Source organism: Podarcis tiliguerta (genome assembly GCF_965153285.1).
Source record: "Podarcis tiliguerta genome assembly, chromosome: 6".
Classification (NCBI taxonomy): domain Eukaryota; kingdom Metazoa; phylum Chordata; class Lepidosauria; order Squamata; family Lacertidae; genus Podarcis; species Podarcis tiliguerta.
In genome coordinates, this window is record NC_139539.1 from 27,187,875 (window position 1) to 27,206,096 (window position 18,222).

Sequence of the window (18,222 nt, forward strand, 5' to 3'; positions counted from 1 at the left end):
GTGTGACCTGGCTCAGTTGCTGAATGCAAACTTGCTGGCCCAGGCAGTTCATCAGCTTTTGGATTGTTCTCTCTGTGTGTGTATGTGCGTGAGAGAGAACTCCTGGAGGTTTGGCTAACTTGGAGAGTGCCAGCTGCTAACTCAAATCCAAGTAAAATGAGTTTTGTGAATGGAATTGTGCAGTGGCAGGGTGGGAAAGGATGACGCGCTGAGAGCTTTGTATCTCTCCCATACCTCCACGCACACACCTAGCAGCAACATTCTCACGCTTCCAGCTTCTTCCTTCTTGCATCTCTTAATTTTGATATCCCTTCTTTTGCTTGGCTTGTGAGCCCCTCCTCTCCCCCCCCCCTCCTGCCTTTGGCAAGCTAGTGGCTGGCTGACAGAAATAGCTTCCCACTGCTCCAACCAAGGCACTAGCTGAGTTCCTTTCCGCTCTTTTAAGACTAACCCCTTTTCTCTAATCTAGAGCAAATTTCAAGAACCAGCTTGGGAAGAAAAGGATTTGTCAGGCCCATCAGTAAAAGCCTCCCCGAAAGAAGAGAGTTTAATGGCTGCTCCTCCAGTGGCCCCTCAGGTCTCAATGATGTTTTACTAACTGCTTGCTTTTGTGGTGTAAAACCTCACCCTAGAGAGCCGTGTGCCACCACCTCCTTCCCCAGCTTACTGAGCTACTATATATCTTTATATATGTATACACACACACATATATATATGCTCCTCTTTTGTTTGTTTTAATTATCTTTTCTCATACCTCTCAACATACCAGAAACCTGGACAAAACCAGGCATTAAGAAGTAGGACATCATAGCATCTAAATTAAAGAATAGCATTTACTTCCTGGGGGACAGTCCAAACCCCACTGGTGCCATGAGGAGAATCTCCATTGACCATAGTAACTTTTGGCTCAATCCTTAACAAGTGGCAATTCTTTGTGAATGAATAATATAAAGTGTTTCGATATGGTGCAGGAATATAGGCCAGTTTGGGGGTGGAATTTCCACATTGATGCAGTTGAGAGGTATGTGTAGCTTTTGGGGGAGCTAGGAGAACGATGTACTTTTGTTCTGATTTTTTTCTTGTCAATTACACTGATTAAAAATCTACCCTGGAAAAGTTCATACTTTTAACAGGTTTCCTCTGGTGGCATACTCAGTCCAGAGATGCGAGTTCTCACAACACACGCCCTTTCACAAACACTGTGATATTTCAGGATACCACCGAATCGTTCCTTGCGCGCTTTTTAAAAGGAGCCTTACAAAGCGAAGTGAGGTATATACAGTGGCGGAAAATAACAAATGACCTCATCTCAGTGAAATTGACAAATGTTCTTGCTTCTCCTGCAATATGTGCAGCCGATTTGCCTTAACCTTTTGTCTTTTTCCCCACACCCAAACTTTTCTACTCTCTGCCTCCACTTTTCTGTCCTCCTGCTTCCCCAATGGTCAGTGAGAGTCCGAACTTCTTTATTAATGTCTTAACAACATCTCCTCTTTTTGCACACACCTGCTTTTGCCACAAGTACCACTCATCTATTTGGGATTAATATTTCCAAGGTCATTGTTTTATTTCCTCCTTGCAGTTTTGCAGGTAAAATCAGAAACCCTTTTCCCTTCTCCCTGCAGAGTTTTTGCTGTGAGAAGTTTTGGTTTTCATGCTTGGGATGTGCTTGATACCCTTTCGATGATGCTTCCTCTCTCCCCCTCCACCCCAAACCAACGGGGCCTGATGGCTGTAACCTGTCATTCGGCACTTACAGCCATAGCTTCTTTCCTCCCTTTTGTCTCATTCAGAGAGCGGGATTGAGGGAGGGCACAGAGGAGAAATCTAAGCCACCTCGGCACAGGGCCCCCGAAAGTGACACTGGGGACGAGGAGCAAGACCAGGAGAGAGACTCTGTCTTCCTTAAAGACAACCACCTGGCCATCGAGCGCAAGTGCTCAAGCATCACGGTCAGCTCAACTTCCAGCCTTGAGGCTGAGGTGGACTTCACAGTCATTGGCGACTACCACAGCGCCGCCTTCGAAGACTTCTCACGGAGTTTGCCTGAGCTTGACAAGGAAAAGAGCGAGGGAGAAGCAGAGGGCGTGATTTCTTCTGAGGAATCGGACAAGCCAGCTCCCGTGCAGGAAGATGTTGCCAAGGAAGGGGATAAGGTTCCCCAAGTAATCCCAGAAGAGGTACAAAAGGAAGCCACGGTGCACGGCTGTATCTTAGTGTCCTCATTTGCCGTGTTGTCTGTTTTTGACATTTGCATTGCTCGATGGACTGTCTGTCTCACACCTGTTTGGAGAAGCACGTCTATTTCCAAACAGTGTCTTTTCGTTTTTTTAAAAAAACTAGAATATTTTATCTACCTTCATGAATGTTGCTGTCATGTTTGCATGTCTTTGACACCCAAGTGCATGTGTGTTTTGTTAAGTGTGTCCTTTTGTATCTCCTAACCCATGAAGTTACCATCATACCTTTAACCCCCCCCACTGTATTTACCTGGCTCTTCCACCATAGCAAGTTTCTATGTTGCATGAATCAACAAATAACATTTGTATTGAAGACATTTAATTTATGTATAGTGATGTGAACATTGATGAGATGAATAGTTTGTAGGAAGGTAGCTGAGGTAAATAACTATAGTTTATTCTACTTCTGTTTAAGTCAGATCCGGTGCAGTGGTGAAATGGTTATAGCAAGAATAGTTAAAGTAACTTTCTCCAGACTGACTGAAAAAAATAGAAGTGAAAACAAAACAGAGCAAATGCTGGGGAAAGCAATACTGTCTGTAGGAATATACAGTTAAGCCAAATGTCCTATAAATTTGCTTCACCAAGTGTCCTATATTTGCAAGACAGTTTGTATTTATGTGCATCTACTCCTTCCAATGGAATTGTTTGTTTGTTCTGCAGAGATTTGCATTAAAATGCAAAGTTCTAAATTCATCTCCCCTCCCCCTTTACTGTAAGTTACTGCAGTTATCATCTTACTTTGCCAGTTTGAATTTTAATTCCATTCTCTTACCTTTACTGGAGGCCTCTACGTCCTTGAGCTTCATATTTTCAGTCAGTTCTCTCTGCTGTTTGAAAACTGCACTTGCTCTTTGCAATAGAAGGACGCTTGAACTCAAGCTAAACAAGTTCTGTGCAATTAAAATAACTTCATCTATGACAGCCTACAAAGTGCAAGGTGGAGCGAGGGAATTGTGCACAAACCAGCAATTTTGTTCAGTTAAATGCAGGCTGGATTGTTGCTAAATTCTTTTGTTCCTTTGGTAGTCCTCCATGAAAACGGAAACTGTGAAAAAAGCAGAATCGGAAACCTCTGTGCAGCATAGAATCACTGCAACAGAAATTACGCAGGTAACATTTATATTTTATTTTGTTTTATTGCAGTTGTTTATCTTGCAGCACAGCACCTTGGTCAAAGCACATGAAACATGGGCCCACTGCATATCTCTAGTGGCAACACATCATATGAAGATCACATCTGCACTGCATTTGTTTAAATGTAAGGGTTGCTGTGCTGTTCAGATGAGTTGCATTGGAAGGTTATCAAACAAGAATGGTTCATTTATATGCCTGTAGCATGCCTGCATTTTCAGAAGAGTGTCATCTTTTCTGATACTTCCAGTGCAGTAATACCCAAGTTATTAGTCCAAGTAGGTGGGATGAGTCTAGACCAGGCATAGGCAACCTCGGCCCACCAGATGTTTTGGGACTACAACTCCCATGATGCCTAGCTAACAGGACTAGTGGTCAGGGATGATGGGAATCGTAGTCCCAAAACATCTGGTGGGCCGAGGTTGCCTATGCCTGGTCTAGACGGATGTAAATTCATGTATTTTACTTTAACTGGGTGAAGAATTTCACTAAAGCTCTTCATTAGCATGTGAATCAGGGCAAGTGTTTTCTTTTTAATCTTCTTAGAGACTGCTGCTTGTGCTTAGTCTGTAAACTTTATTGACTTACCGTATTTCCCTTTTCATGTTTAGGTTGATGGTACCACCACAGGCGGAAAGGAGACAATAACCACTTCCCACATTGTCAGCACAGAAACCATATCAACAACCTCAGTAAGTACCCCTTACTGGGGTTGAAGGTTCTATTGCATCCCTCAAAACCACATCTGGCAACAATGTAAGCCTTATTTCACACATTGCTTGTGTGTAGGGCATAATTGTGTTGACTCTAGAGTGAGGTGCAGCTTTAGTCATGCCCTCAGTGTCATGTTGTCTGCTTCCAACAACTGCATGTGGCCCAAGATCATAAAGAAACCCCAATGTGCAAACTTTTGTTCGTGTGTAGGGGGATCTGTGCGAATAGGACACCTCACTTCTCTCTTTAGTTATATCCGTACCCACCTTGTGTTTTTCAGGATCACAGCACCAAGGCTGGGAAGGGAACAACAGAACTTCGCTCCATCTCTCCAGTGAGTGATTTTACATTCCTGGGCCTTTGAGGTATAGCTACGTTAGAGCACGATAGACCAGCGATGCCAAATCTGTAGCTCTACAGATGTTCTTTGATTCCAACTTCCATCTGCCCCAGCCAGCATGCTTACTGGTCAGAGATAATTGGTGTTTTGGTCCAGAACACATTCCCCATCCCTCCTGTAGCCATATAATGACCCCCAAATCCTGCATAACCACACACACATATCTACTATTTCTTAAGGCTACCCCTCCCATCTTCTTTCTAGCATCAGTAGCGGAAGAACAAGGTTCAGGGCGATTTTGTAAAACAGAAGCAATAGGAATAGTAGACCATCTTCAGCATGCCTAATGTAAGCCCACTGAGGTGAACTGTGAGGTCATTGGTACTGCACAAAATGATTAAAACACATATGGCAGACCAATAAACCCACTATTCTATCATTCTTGGCAGCCATCAACCTCCAGAGACACATACAGTGACTGCAAGCAAGCAGACTACTGACTCTCTGCCCTTATAATCTAATTCATGCACTTGTTTCTTAGCAGCTACTCATATGAGAATATAATGGCATGTGTCTGACAGTGCTGATAGGTGCTCTGATCCTCCTGTGACACTTGTGAGTGAATATCCTGTCAGTCAGAAAGTTTAGGGGTTGGGTTTTACTAGTATGGTTCCTTCCGTGTTTTACTTCCTTTTTCAGAAAACAATGATGAAGTAGAAAGCCAACATAATATGTAAAGGTTATCTGATACTTCTGTAGTTGTACAAGTAAATTATAGTGTGTTTCCTACTCATTAAGGCCCGCTGCGGCCCCTTTTATTTTCAAGTGTTGAAACCTGTTAGGAGATAATACAGAGCTTTCTCTGTTGCAATTCCACTTTACCTGGAAATGTCTGCTAGAGCCTGTCCTTGTGAGCCTGTTAGAATGCTGCTGAGATGTTCTTCAGATAGTCTACTCGATGTATCTGAATTCTGACTGTGTCTAGCTTGGCATTATTGTTTCAGGCTGCAGTCCTGTATACACTTAACCTGAGTGTGAACCCCACTGAACGCAATGGGGCTTTCTTCTAAGCACGCATGCATAAGATTGCACTGTTAACAAAATAGGCACTAGTAGACAACAGTTAGCTGATTTATTTAAATAAGCAATAACCAAATGAATGCAATACTAGAATACAATGAAGATACCAGGGTTGCTGTATACAATGTCATATCAGCTTATTTAGCACCCAGTAGTACTGTGTGATTTAGACTGGTATAGTGGTTTGCAAAGAGAACTTTTCAAAAGCGACGCCCAAGAGTGAACCTGAGACTTTCTGTGTGCAAAACATCTTCTCTCTCTGAACTATGACCTTCGTTAATAACAAACAGATCCCACCACTCCCCCCTAAAAATAGAAAATCAGAGCCCAGACACTTTTACATGATAAACCTTCGCCCCAGTATGCATGTTTAATAAAAAACGCAGTCTGCTGATGTGGATGGTGCTTTGCATGTTTTTGCAGATCACCAGCAGTGCTGTTGGGAAAGAAGCCTTCTCCAGTCTTTTTGGTGCCACAGCAGAAACCCTCTCCACCTCCACAACCACTCATGTTACCAAGGTAAGGCTGGAGCAGGAGTACCAGAATAGCAGCGTGTGTGCCAAGTAAGACCACTCAACTTGAGACACTGCAAAATTAAGAGCCATGTGGAAGCTATTCAAGAAGACATTAGAAGACATTATTATTATTATTATTATTATTATTATTATTATTATTATTATTATTTCTTATTCCCAACTCTGTATCTATGAAATAGGAAATAATGCGATAGCCTTCATAGAATTGCAGTGGCTGAGTGAGAGAAAAGGTAACTTACAAAACATTTTAAATATTGGAAGTGCTGTATAAACACTCAATGTGTTGTTTTCCTTATTTCAGACTGTGAAAGGAGGATTTTCTGAAACCAGAATAGAAAAGCGAATCATCATAACAGGAGATGAAGATGTGGACCAAGACCAGGTGTGAAGGAAATCTGAATGAGGCTGTCAGTAATGTTAGAAATAAGCTTTCCATAAATACAAGGATGGAAAGCTTAAGGAGGCCCGAATCCCCAGATCCATCCTTCCCTATACATAGAAAGCTAGTGGTAGAAATAAGAGTCTCACCTATTTTTACTGGTATATAGCAAATCGCAGTACTGATCACCCTGTGACAGGTAGGCTTACTGTCACAATAACACAAAAGAAATCCAGAGGTATGCCTTTTATTTACTTACTAGCATTTAAATACCACTTGATTGTACTAAAACCTAATTATGAACTAAATAAAATCAACAATAAGCTAAGTAAAACCATTGTAGGCTTCCTTCATAGTAAATAATTATAAAACAGCAACAACTAAAAAGCCAGGATAAATTGAAATGAGTGCCACCATAAGCCTCTGGAAGATGTAGTAGTAAGAATAATAATCAAATGCACTCTTCTAAAGTTTCATATTATTATTACTTTTAATTATATTTACTCAAAATTTGTAAATTATAAGAGATGGAAACAAAAGAAAAATAACAAAAAAGCACTAAAATCACATACATCATAATATCCGGCAAGAAAAGATAAAACAATTGCAATATTTCATATTAGAACAGGGATGCTCCAGCCTACACTAGAACTTCTATACTTTTGGTAGCCACATAGAAGAGGAAATTTCAACTTTCTAAACTCCAGCAGCACTGTTCTGTAACATGTTGACCATTTAGAGTAATCACTGTTACAAGGGAAGCAGATCTGTAAGTGTAGGTTAGGGGGTGCAACTGCAATTTCAGTCCAGTCATACTGCAATACACTAGAGGTAAGCTGGGATTGCAAACATACAGTAACAGAGGGCTACAACTGCAGATGAATTTTCTTAAGGACATAGTTTTCCTCCAAACTGTGAACGGAGATTGCCCACTCCTTCCTTTCTGTGATGCCTCTTTTGAAAAGCATGAAACGGGGCTTTGGGCTGACAGAGGAAATAATAATGGTCCAAAATTGGGCACCAGTGAAGTTAAGTGTATGCGAAATTCCTCTGCTGAATTTTGGCTGGTGACCCCTTCCTCCACCAGCGTCCATCCTAGGCTACTCAAGAGAGTCTCCCTGCAGCCCTCTGCGGGGAATTCAGGGGGAGGATGGAACGCTAAAGCCACCTCCTAGGAACTTATTTTCATTTGTGGTTCCAAAGATCCAAGCCACAAGTTTGAATGGGAAATCTACAACAAGAATGTTAAGATTTCTTGAACCATGAATAGAGTTCTATGCATCCTCAGTAACATACCTTTTCCTCGTTTCCACATGATCTTCAGTTGCTACCTCCTTACAGCAAGTCACGTGAGCCGCCATTTAACATTCAGCGTTTTGTTTCCATAGGCTTTGGCTTTGGCAATCAAGGAGGCAAAACTGCAGCATCCTGACATGCTGGTAACCAAAGCCGTAGTATATAGAGAAACAGAACCATCTCCAGAGGAAAGGGACAAGAAGCCTCAGGTATGAAAAGATGTGGGAAGATGGCCCTATAAGATGTAACATCTAGCTGACTATAGAGGCAACATAGGAGAATAAAAGAATGATACATGAATTGGATATGTTGCAGTTGTCAAAACAGGCAGACCTCTACTGAGAAACAGTAAAAAGGAAAGGTAAAGGTACCCCTGCCTGTACGGGCCAGTTGTGTCCAACTCTAGGGTTGTGCGCTCATCTCACTTAAGAGGCCGGGAGCCAGCGCTGTCCGCAGACACTTCCGGGTCACGTGGCCAGCGTGACGAAGCTGCTCTGGCGAGCCAGCACCAGCGCAGCACACGGAAACGCTGCTTACCTTCCCGCTATAAAGCGGTACCGATTTATCTACTTGCACTTAGGGGTGCTTTCGAACTGCTAGGTGGGCAGGAGCTGGGACCGAAAGACAGGAGCTCACCCCGCCGCGGGGATTCGAACCACCGACCATACGATCGGCAAGTCCTAGGTGCTGAGGTTTTACCCACAGCGCCACCCGCGTCCCTCTGAGAAACAGTGCTTCCCCTCAAAAGACATCAGCCCTCCAAACTTCAGCTACACCAATATGTGCTTGGCTAGATGGTTATCATGGCCATGGCAAAGTGGTGAGCTTGCAGCGTAAAGCTTTATCTTTTATTTAGCTTTGTTACTAAAGGGCAAACCTTTGCAACTGGATGACCAGTAATTTTCAGTGGGAACCCTGAGGTTCCTTGAATGGTTAGAAGAGGTGCCTCCTTGGGAAGTTAGCTCCCAGAACCAAGCTTCCCAGCAGACAGCTTGCTCATCATTATTGCACTTTCTCTGTGATGTGCAGCTGCAGAAAAATGTTGGGCCTTTTCTACAGCACGTGACACAGTGCAACAGCTAGGCCTGGCTGAAAGTCTGTGCTGACTGAGGATATACCCCAGAACATACTCTAGAATCCTCTGCAACATGCAGAAATTCCACAGCTGATGTGCAACAAGTTCCCTGTTGAGTGAATTTACATGCAAAGAGTTTTCTTGCAGGTGGGAAGTCTAAAAATTCAGTGCCCTTAGATTTAACCTCTCTACAACAGGTTCCAAAATGACAGCGCCCCATTGCATCATTATAGCAAAAGGTGTCCCAGAAAACCAAACTGCTAGAGACAGTCTTGCTTATTGTCTTGATAAAATGCTTACATTGGGCTTACTATTGCTTCCTCCTTCCTTTCATTCTGGTACAGGAATCTTGACCTTCGTGTTTCTAAAAGTTGGCATCTCTATTTTAACTTTGGAGAAAAAGAAGGGGCCTTTATGCTGGATTCCTCAATGAGACATAGAACGTCCTGGCTGCAAGAATAATGTTGAGAGACAAAAAATAAAAATAAAAAAGGAATAGCAAATATATTATATATTATATATACAGGAAACAAAATGCATCCTTGCACTGCTGCTATATGCTGGAGATGAATTACAGACAGCAACATCAGCAACAAACAAAAACCAACCACCTCTTCAAATAAATTGAAGAATTGACTGGACTGATCTAAAAGAAAGAAAAAAAAGTCACGATGGTAATAATATTATTATTAACAATACAATAAACCACCATTCTGCATGTTACATTTAAAGGATACATAACTCATTTGTTGCACACTGAATGGAAAAGCAAGAATGCTTTGCAACAAAGCAAGAAATCAACAAGCAAAACAAGCAGAAATACAAAATAATTCCCTGCATAGGAATGAATCAAAAACCATTCACTTGTATAATTCTTGTTTAATTATTTTCTGATTTGGGATGTGTGGTGATCACCCTCTCTCTCCACTTCCATGCCACTTCTGTTGCTTCATCTTTGGTTCTGTTATTTCCCCAAACTGCCCTTCCTTTCTCAACCTTTCGTCCCCCCACATCCGGTTCTTTGTTCTTCTGAAGATCATTAAGACTGGATTTCACTTAAAACAAATCAAAATATGTATATGATTTCTATATTTGATCAAAATGCAGCCTGTAGAGGTTTCATATGGATGTGCTTTTAAGTTATGTATATTATATATAACTGGGGAGGGTGGGGAACGATATTAAAACAAATTAAACAGTGCTGATAAGTATGACAATGGCATTTTTACATTATAATTATTTGATTGACCGTGGTTGATGTATTATAAGACTCTTAGATCATGCCAATATCCCATGAAAACAGAGTAGGAAGAAAACAAACACTAATGATCTCTGCTGGCCATATTTGTCTGTCACTCACCTGCTCTGTGCTCTTGCTAAAGACATAGTGACACAGTAGTGTTTGTAATTGGTTGGTTGGTGATAAGGCACCATTCAGCAACCTGGAGAGGGAGTCGAGGAAGACAGAATGGATCAGTGTTACTGCAGCCCAGTTAGTCACTTAAGCGTGCCAAGGTCTCCCTCCTCCCCTGGGCCCAGGAGACTGAGGTCACCTTGGGGACATGAGGTCAGGTTGCTTCATTCACAGCCTTTCAGTATCTAGTAGGCTTTGATCTCTTGGACCTAAATATTTACCTGTAGCAAAGATGCCCTGTGTGTCAGTTTAAGTGGTTCCTCCAGACCTATATCTGCAATGGATCTTGATAGCCCACCAAAGGGAGTGTCCAGGTCAAACAAGGAGGCATCCCCATCCTGCTTGCTGTATGCTGCATGGCTGTGTTTGGCCAGGGTGACACTAGCTTCTGCAGAGAGTATCCGGCAGGTGGGGAACCAGTGTGAAACATCATGGCTTCCTTCTAAGCACTGTCAACCTAGAACCAGAGGACAAGTGAAGCACTGGCTCTTTGAAAGTACATCCATTCAGTTACAGTAAGGGGACAACCAGTGCACAACATAAGGGCAGGCGCTGCTCGTGGATGAGGAAGGCATCAAATGTAACTTGCTCTGCTACAAATGGAACCTGGTACTTGGAAGGTTTCCTTCTCTGCTTTCCACTTATTGCCTTCATCCATTGTTTGAGGGAGGAAAGACAGCAGATGCATAATGTTAAGGGGGACAAACCAAAATGAACCAGTTTCCAAGTGAAGCAGCCGGTGGCTCCAGGCATTAGAGAAAGACCAACAGATATTGCACCATGCTTGCCTTTTTACATCTTCCCTCCTCAACACACATGATAGCTAGAGAAGGACATTTAATTAGTGTCTGTGATTGGGATCTAGAGATCTTAGGGTAAAGGGGCTCCTTGAATATAGTCAAGTGGATGTTTCCCATACAGTAAACTGCTACAACAGAAAGCATTGGGTCGTTGGTCTTTACAGTTCCCTAAAACTGGATCTGCTTCTGGCATGTAGACATGTCCTACGTAAAGCACTGAGAACATAATCGGACTTCTTTCTTTGATGTAGAAGTCATTGCCACTTCTGTATCCAACTATATGCTTCTCTCCCTGAGTTTTATTTCAGGACTGTTATTAATTTGTTCACTTCCTGTTGCTGATAGGGATCATGTAATACCCCAGAACTGAAAAGCAAAGAAATAGCACATATGGATGTGAAATACATAGAACTCTAAATTGATCTTAACAGAACACAAAAAAGCTTGTGCTCTTAATTTTAAAAATAACCAAGACACAGGGGGATCCTGGTGACATTGTTACAGGGAATTTGGGGGTAGAGGTAACCCTCCCTTCTCAAACTTTGCATTTTGATTTTGACTTTCAAAAAAAGAAAATAACGTCAGCTCAAAAGTCACTGTTGAGTAGCTAGATGGAAAGCACAATCCCGCTTACACTGGTATACATTGGGATAAGTGAGTCAGCCACTCAAATCTGTGGAGGTAAACAGCATCAAGCCCAACATGCTCAAGATCAAAATCCAACTGGGCAATCAGAGGAAAGCTAAAATAGACTTGTTCCTTCGGATTCTTCCCGCAGCTTGTCCGATGGGTAGCCATTAACAAAAAAATAGGGTTTTTTGGTTCACCTAGCAGGATGTGGCTTATATATAGACATCTATATAAATATATATAAATATATATAATATTTATTATCTGTGGTAGTGTTGAAGCCATGCATAATTTTTAAAGTTATGGCTTCCTCTTACCTTAGTCTTCACTACTGCTTCCATCAGACGCAGCTGACCACTCTTTTTTCTTTTCTTTGGGCATTTCCCTCTGAAGGGCGTGGGAGACGAAACTGATTGTTTGCGCCAAACCCCTTAAGTTGATTCCGAAACTGCCCTGCAATTGCATGAATAATATTACTAATTATATTCTTTCTTTCTTTTTAATTTGAGAAGCACTTTACCAACCAACTGCAACGCTCTGTCATTCCTTCCTCACTAATTCCTCTGGCCATCTTGCACCCCATTCCTCTTTTTGTCCCCCCCCCCCTTTCAATCATATCCTCTTTCAGTGCTTGGTGGTGTATGCGTGTGTGCTCACTGTTCTTGTATTCAATAAAAGTGAAATAAATGTGTTTGATGCTCAACCACTTTGTGGCTTGCACTTTACTCCTAAGTAGAAGGGCACTGGAGAGACTCAAGGGGGTTAGCTTGGGAATTCAGGACCCTACGTTCTGGCACGAACTGTTGTCCCAGTGATTTTGAGAGATGGTTCGGACATTCTTCAGAAGGGTGCAGACTTAAATGGGAAGAGCTGCTTGGACGACAATGACGACAGAGCACCAGATTGTGAGGACACCGTTAAGATAGTCTTGCCCTATATGTCTGCACTCTTGCACTAAGTCTCCAGTTTTCCAGCTCCCATTTCTGAGCTCACCTCTTCCCCATGCCTATTCTTTGTCCTCAGTTGCTCATGCTCAATTCTGCTGCTATTATTCCCATTTGTCTGTCATATTTCTAAGGGATACGTTATTCCAGTTTTCCTGTGGTGGGAAGGTTATGCTGTATGTATTGTATGGGCTTTTCAGTATGAACTATTTCATCAGGACTGCATCTGAAACCAACAACAAAATCTAGGGTGCATACATAGGTACATAAAAACGAGACAGTATGGGGGGGGCGAGGGGTTGTTTCACCCTGTATATTGATCCTGACTTCACTCTTCAAATAACACATGCCTGTACAGCAAATGCCAATTTCAGGCTGGCAGAGGTGGTCTATTTTTTTTTTTAAAAGCATGGGTGGGGGATCTGTTGGTCAGGGATGATGGGGCTTGTAATTTAGCAAAATCTAAAAGGTTACATGTTCCCCATCCTTGGCTTAAAGCACTGTTTGTTCAGTGACACATCTGAACAAGAATGCACCCCTAATCTCCTTTTGTTTGTTTAAGAAAATTTGCTGTAAGATGAAAAACTGCTCTGGGGAGAGTACTTTGTGACATCACAGGTACCCAGCCAATCATTGCTCAGCACAGCCTCTTCTGCTTCAAACTCTCACAACTGGTTCTCCTTGAGTTTGTTCCATGAGTGAAGCTTCTATGAGTGACACAACAAAGTGTACTGTCTAACAAGGGGTGACTCCTGTTTTCTGCCCCCCACCCCGGGGGGGGTAGCTGTGTTAAATCTATTGCAGCAAGAGCAACAGAGTCTTGTGACACCTTTAGCTTACAACTTCACCGTCACTAGCTAAGGTTAGGAAGGGTCAAATATGAACAATTTAAATTAAATAATTAACAGGATAAGAGATTACTGTTGCCACAACAACAAATGTATACAGAGTGCTTTTGGGGGGGAAGGGGCGCAGGGGTACGCATACCCCTAAACATTTTGTGAATCAAAGTTTGGACTCGTTGAGGGGCAGTATTTCAATATGAGTAGGAAAATGAAAGTACCCCTAAACATTTTTTTAGAAAAAAAGCACTGTTTATACGCAACATATACATGTTATTTCATCTTGCTTCATATAAGGAAGTAACAGGGCACATCTGTTAGAAACATTTCCTTCAGTCTGTCGATTTATTCTTTTCATGCTATTGCTGGATGTGTGTATATGCACCTAGGCTTTGATCCCAAATGCATTTACTTTGCCATAAGGTCTACTGCAATAAGAGAGATATGCAATCCATGTTTAGGAGAGTGGTGTTCGACAAAGAAACCCTCCCTAACCTGATGACTATGGTATCCTGCGCATGTTTTTTTTCTTCAAATAATCTGACCTACTTCACAGAGTTGCTGCGAGAATAAAATGGAGGGAAATGTTTACCCTTCTTCCTGAGCTCATTGGAGGGCCAAAACAAACAAGATGAATTTTTACAGGGAGAAATGTAAAGTATTGCACTTGGGCAAAAAAAATGAGAGGCACAAATACAAGATGGGTGACACCTGGCTTGAGAGCAGTACATGTGAAAAGGATCTAGGAGTCTTGGTTGACCACAAACTTGACATGAGCCAACAGTGTGACGCGGCAGCTAAAAAAGCCAATGCAATTTTGGGCTGCATCAATAGGAGTATAGCATCTAGATCAAGGGAAGTAATAGTGCCACTGTATTCTGCTCTGGTCAGACCTCACCTGGAGTACTGTGTCCAGTTCTGGGCACCACAGTTCAAGAAGGACACTGACAAACTGGAACGTGTCCAGAGGAGGGCAACCAAAATGGTCAAAAGCCTGGAAACGATGCCTTATGAGGAACAGCTAAGGGAGCTGGGAATGTTTAGCCTGGAGAAGAGGAGGTTAAGGGGTGATATGATAGCCATGTTCAAATATATAAAAGGATGTCACATAGAGGAGGGAGAAAGGTTGTTTTCTGCTGCTCCAGAGAAGCGGACACAGAGCAATGGATCCAAACTACAAGAAAGAAGATTCCACCTAAACATTAGGAAGAACTTCCTGACAGTAAGAGCTGTTTGACAGTGGAATTTGCTGCCAAGGAGTGTGGTGGAGTCTCCTTCTTTGGAGGTCTTTAAGCAGAGGCTTGACAACCATATGTCAGGAGTGCTCTGATGGTGTTTCCTGCTTGGCAGGGGGTTGGACTCGATGGCCCTTGTGGTCTCTTCCAACTCTATGATTCTATGATTCTAAGTACAGAATAAAAAGACAATAAGTAACTCAAGAAAATACTTCCCCCCTACCTCCTTGAAATTTATCCAAGCCAGAGATAGCCAGTGTAGTGTCTCCAGGTGTGAGGCTTCAACTCGCAATATCCCCATCCAGGATGGTCAGAGGTCAGAGCTCACGGGAGCTGTAGCTCTGGAGGACCACATGGGCTACCCCTGAATTAAGCACTATCTCTAGGTTCCCCAGTGGCTGCACTGAGCAAGACCGGAAGCAGTAGACAAATTTACTTGTCATCATTTATCTCATCAAGGAATCCCACATGAGCTTAACCCCCATAAACTGGAAAACAGCCGTCTGTGGTAAAGAGGATAGAGCAAGAATTCGTTATGTGAGGATGGAAACAACCAGGTGTCTCACAGGCATCAAATATTCTCACACTGGATGAATTAATCCATAATAGGACCTTCCAAATCCTAGTTGCAGTTACAGCCATTAAAACAGAATGGGATTGGAATTTCAATTCAGTCAATAAGCAGGCACTGAAAGTGAAATAACAACCACACCCTTTTTAGACCCCTTGATAGTAGATTATAAAAGTGCAGCAAGTGTTAATTAAGCATAACTACATGTTCTACAGGGACAGTAGTTTACTATTCTGGAAGCTCAATTGCCACAGGACATATACTTGATTTTCTTGTGTGAGATGAAAAAAACTGGGCAAGGACTAAGTATTTAATTCTACTCGAGTAAAATCCTACCTGACGACTTCTTTTAAGGCCATCTTGTAAAGCAATGAGTTTGGCTTTCCTGCTGCTCAGGCATGCCCAGTAAGGGCCACAAATTTACCCAGGCTGAGCCTACACATCCAGCTTTAAAACCTAAAGGTCATTCCACATCAAATCAATGCAAAAAACAAGGGTTTTGCCACCCACCATCTCGGATTTTGATGAAACCTGGTGTACACCCTTCCCTTATGGTTGAAAGAAACCCCCTTTAATTTTTCCCTCTATCACAGTTTTGATTTTATAGCACTTCAGAGTTTCATGAAATCTGTGTTTCTGTCCCTCCTGAGATCCTTGGCCTTGTGTACGTTTCTTTCTCTCCATAATCAATGATCAGATCTCTTTGAAATTTTACACAAAGCTCAATAACATGATGAGGATTTCAGGAAAAAATACACCAGCACTCAAAAGATTTCATAAATGCCTTAAAAAATGTATAAATGTAGTTTTTGGGTGGAAAGCTAGAAAACCTTAATTTTCAGCATGTGGGCACGATGGAATCTAAAGTTTTGGATGGTGAAAATTATTGCGAAGACATGCTCTTTCTCAACAAAGAATAAAATTTAATGGTCTCTTATGTCTTGTAACAAAATTTTACATTTTTTGGACATCATGGGGGGGGGGGAATGACTACTGGGTACAACTTTCCTACAATCCATAGCTGTAATAGAAAAAATTAATGAAATAAAGTTGTTCCTCTTAAAATCTAAAATAATATTGGTTATTACAGGTGTCCCCCCCCAAAAAAAAGTATATTTCAACCATAAGGGAAAGGTGTACACCAGGTTTCATCAAAATCCAAGACGGTGGGTGGCATAACCGCGTTGAAATGACGTGGAATGACCCCTAAGATACCACCATGGGATTAGGGATCCAAACTGTACAGAGTTCTATTCATGTAGAGGAAGCTGCACCTGTATAGCTGTACACATGTAGGGTCCCTTGTCCAGATTTTGCACCAACCACATGGTGGTGAAATAAGTGGGTACACTCATGCTGGGGACAGGACCAGCAGGCATGGCTCCACTCCTCTTCCATGTATTAATGAATGAATGAATGAATGGGAAACTTGTGGAAAGGGCTTTAGCTAAAAGTGAGATGAAATGAAAAATTAGTTTAATTTGCACACCACCTTTCTATATTACTATACACAAGGCAGCTTACAATCCAAAGAAACAACAAAATATACAGCAAAGATCACACACCTAATAACAATTTGAATCAATACAGAAAAGTCACAATAAAAACATAACTTTAAAATAAACAACTTATATAAAATAAAGAATTATCCAATAATGCATTAGAATAGTAAAAAGTAAAATTAAATACAGTGGTACCTCAGGTTACATACGCTTCAGGTTACATATGCTTCAGGTTACAGACTCCACTAACCCAGAAATAGTGCTTCAGGTTAAGAACTTTGCTTCAGGATAAGAACAAAAATTGGGCTCCGGCGGTGCGGTGGCAGCGGGAGGCCCCATTAGCTAAAGTGGTGCTTCAGGTTAAGAACAGTTTCAGGTTAAGAACGGACCTCCGGAACAAATTAAGTACTTAACCCGAGGTACCACTGTATAACCCACACCTTTAAAATTGGGGGGGGGGGAGAAAAAAACAACAAAAACCCCCGAATATAAACCACTCCATTCCTCGCTGCTCCTGGCTGCATGGGGGGGGGGGGGGCGCTGCATTGTTGGCGGCCTTTCCCCTTCCCAGCCTTGGGGAAGAGGACACCACTTTGCTGTGCTCCTAGAGCTGTTTGCCCCATGCTCCTGGCTACATACCGCAAGGTTGCGAATATAAGCCACACTTTAACTTTTCACGGTCAGAATTTGGGGGGGGGGGGGAATGAGGCTTATATTCAGGCTGATACGGTAAATACAGTAAAGAATTACTAAACTACAATCAATAAAAATATCAGCAAGACACAATGCATAAAATACCACAAAAAATACAAATACCACAAAACATGAAAAACGATGAAAAAGGATTAAACTGAGAAACAAGGACTCACAACTTACGAAATTATTTTTTAAAAAATATTCCTGAACTCCTCTCTTCCCAGATGCTTCTGCTGTTCTCAAAGTCATGGTCTGGGAAAGGCTTCTAGGCCTGGAGGGTGGGGCAAGGCAGGTGGGAAAAGCCATTGCCTGATGGCCATCACAGTGTCTCTCCCTTAACTTTAATTAAAAGAAGCTTGCATATCAGGGCTGGGAAACAACCTTGCCCAAGTCCTTGGAAGGAAAACTTCTGAGCAGTCAACTGAGCTTTTATGAAGGGGGCAGAGGACCTTGCTTGGAGCCTAAAGTAAGAGTTCTCTATCACTTTAAAAGACTTCATGTTTTTATTGTTTGGTGTTTGCTACGCAGATGTATCTGACCCTCTTAAAAACCTATAACTTCAAGACCTTATAGCAGGAGCAGGAAACCTGTGGCCCTTGAGAAAATTACAACATCCACCATTGCACAACAGTACTCTTCCTTCCTACTGTTTCCAGCTGCTGGTATTTTACTTTTTTATTATTATTCAGAAGCACACTGCTTGCAACAGTGGAGGCAGAACGTAGCCATTAGGGTTAGTAGTCCCCAATAGCCTTTATGAATTCTTGTTTAAAATAAGGTTACCAGATTTTTTT

The 18,222-nt window shown here is 42.0% G+C and overlaps 1 protein-coding gene and 1 long non-coding RNA gene across 17 annotated transcripts in view; one reads left to right on the forward strand and one right to left on the reverse strand.

Moving 5' to 3' along the window:
• EPB41L1 (erythrocyte membrane protein band 4.1 like 1) overlaps positions 1-12,341 on the forward strand; it is a 167,801-nt gene extending 155,460 nt beyond the window's left edge. For 7 of the 16 annotated variants that reach the window (XM_083446680.1, XM_083446693.1, XM_083446690.1 and 4 more), the window contains 9 exons: positions 470-577; positions 1,794-2,180; positions 3,270-3,353; positions 3,986-4,066; positions 4,369-4,422; positions 5,932-6,027; positions 6,346-6,426; positions 7,812-7,928; positions 9,139-12,341. In XM_083446680.1, coding sequence (XP_083302806.1) covers positions 470-577; positions 1,794-2,180; positions 3,270-3,353; positions 3,986-4,066; positions 4,369-4,422; positions 5,932-6,027; positions 6,346-6,426; positions 7,812-7,928; positions 9,139-9,147 — 1,017 coding nt within the window. In that variant the 3' untranslated portion in view covers positions 9,148-12,341. The remainder of the gene's footprint in view (positions 1-469; positions 578-1,793; positions 2,181-3,269; positions 3,354-3,985; positions 4,067-4,368; positions 4,423-5,931; positions 6,028-6,345; positions 6,427-7,811; positions 7,929-9,138) is intronic. The other 9 variants (XM_083446694.1, XM_083446695.1, XM_083446682.1 and 6 more) reach the window with 2 other exon arrangements.
• LOC310680429 lies at positions 5,542-9,221 on the reverse strand. The gene is made up of 2 exons (XR_014512743.1): positions 9,095-9,221; positions 5,542-7,954 (listed from the first exon to the last, which is right to left on the reverse strand). It is a non-coding gene; the product is annotated as an uncharacterized lncRNA (long non-coding RNA).
• Positions 12,342-18,222: the final 5,881 nt, after the last annotated feature.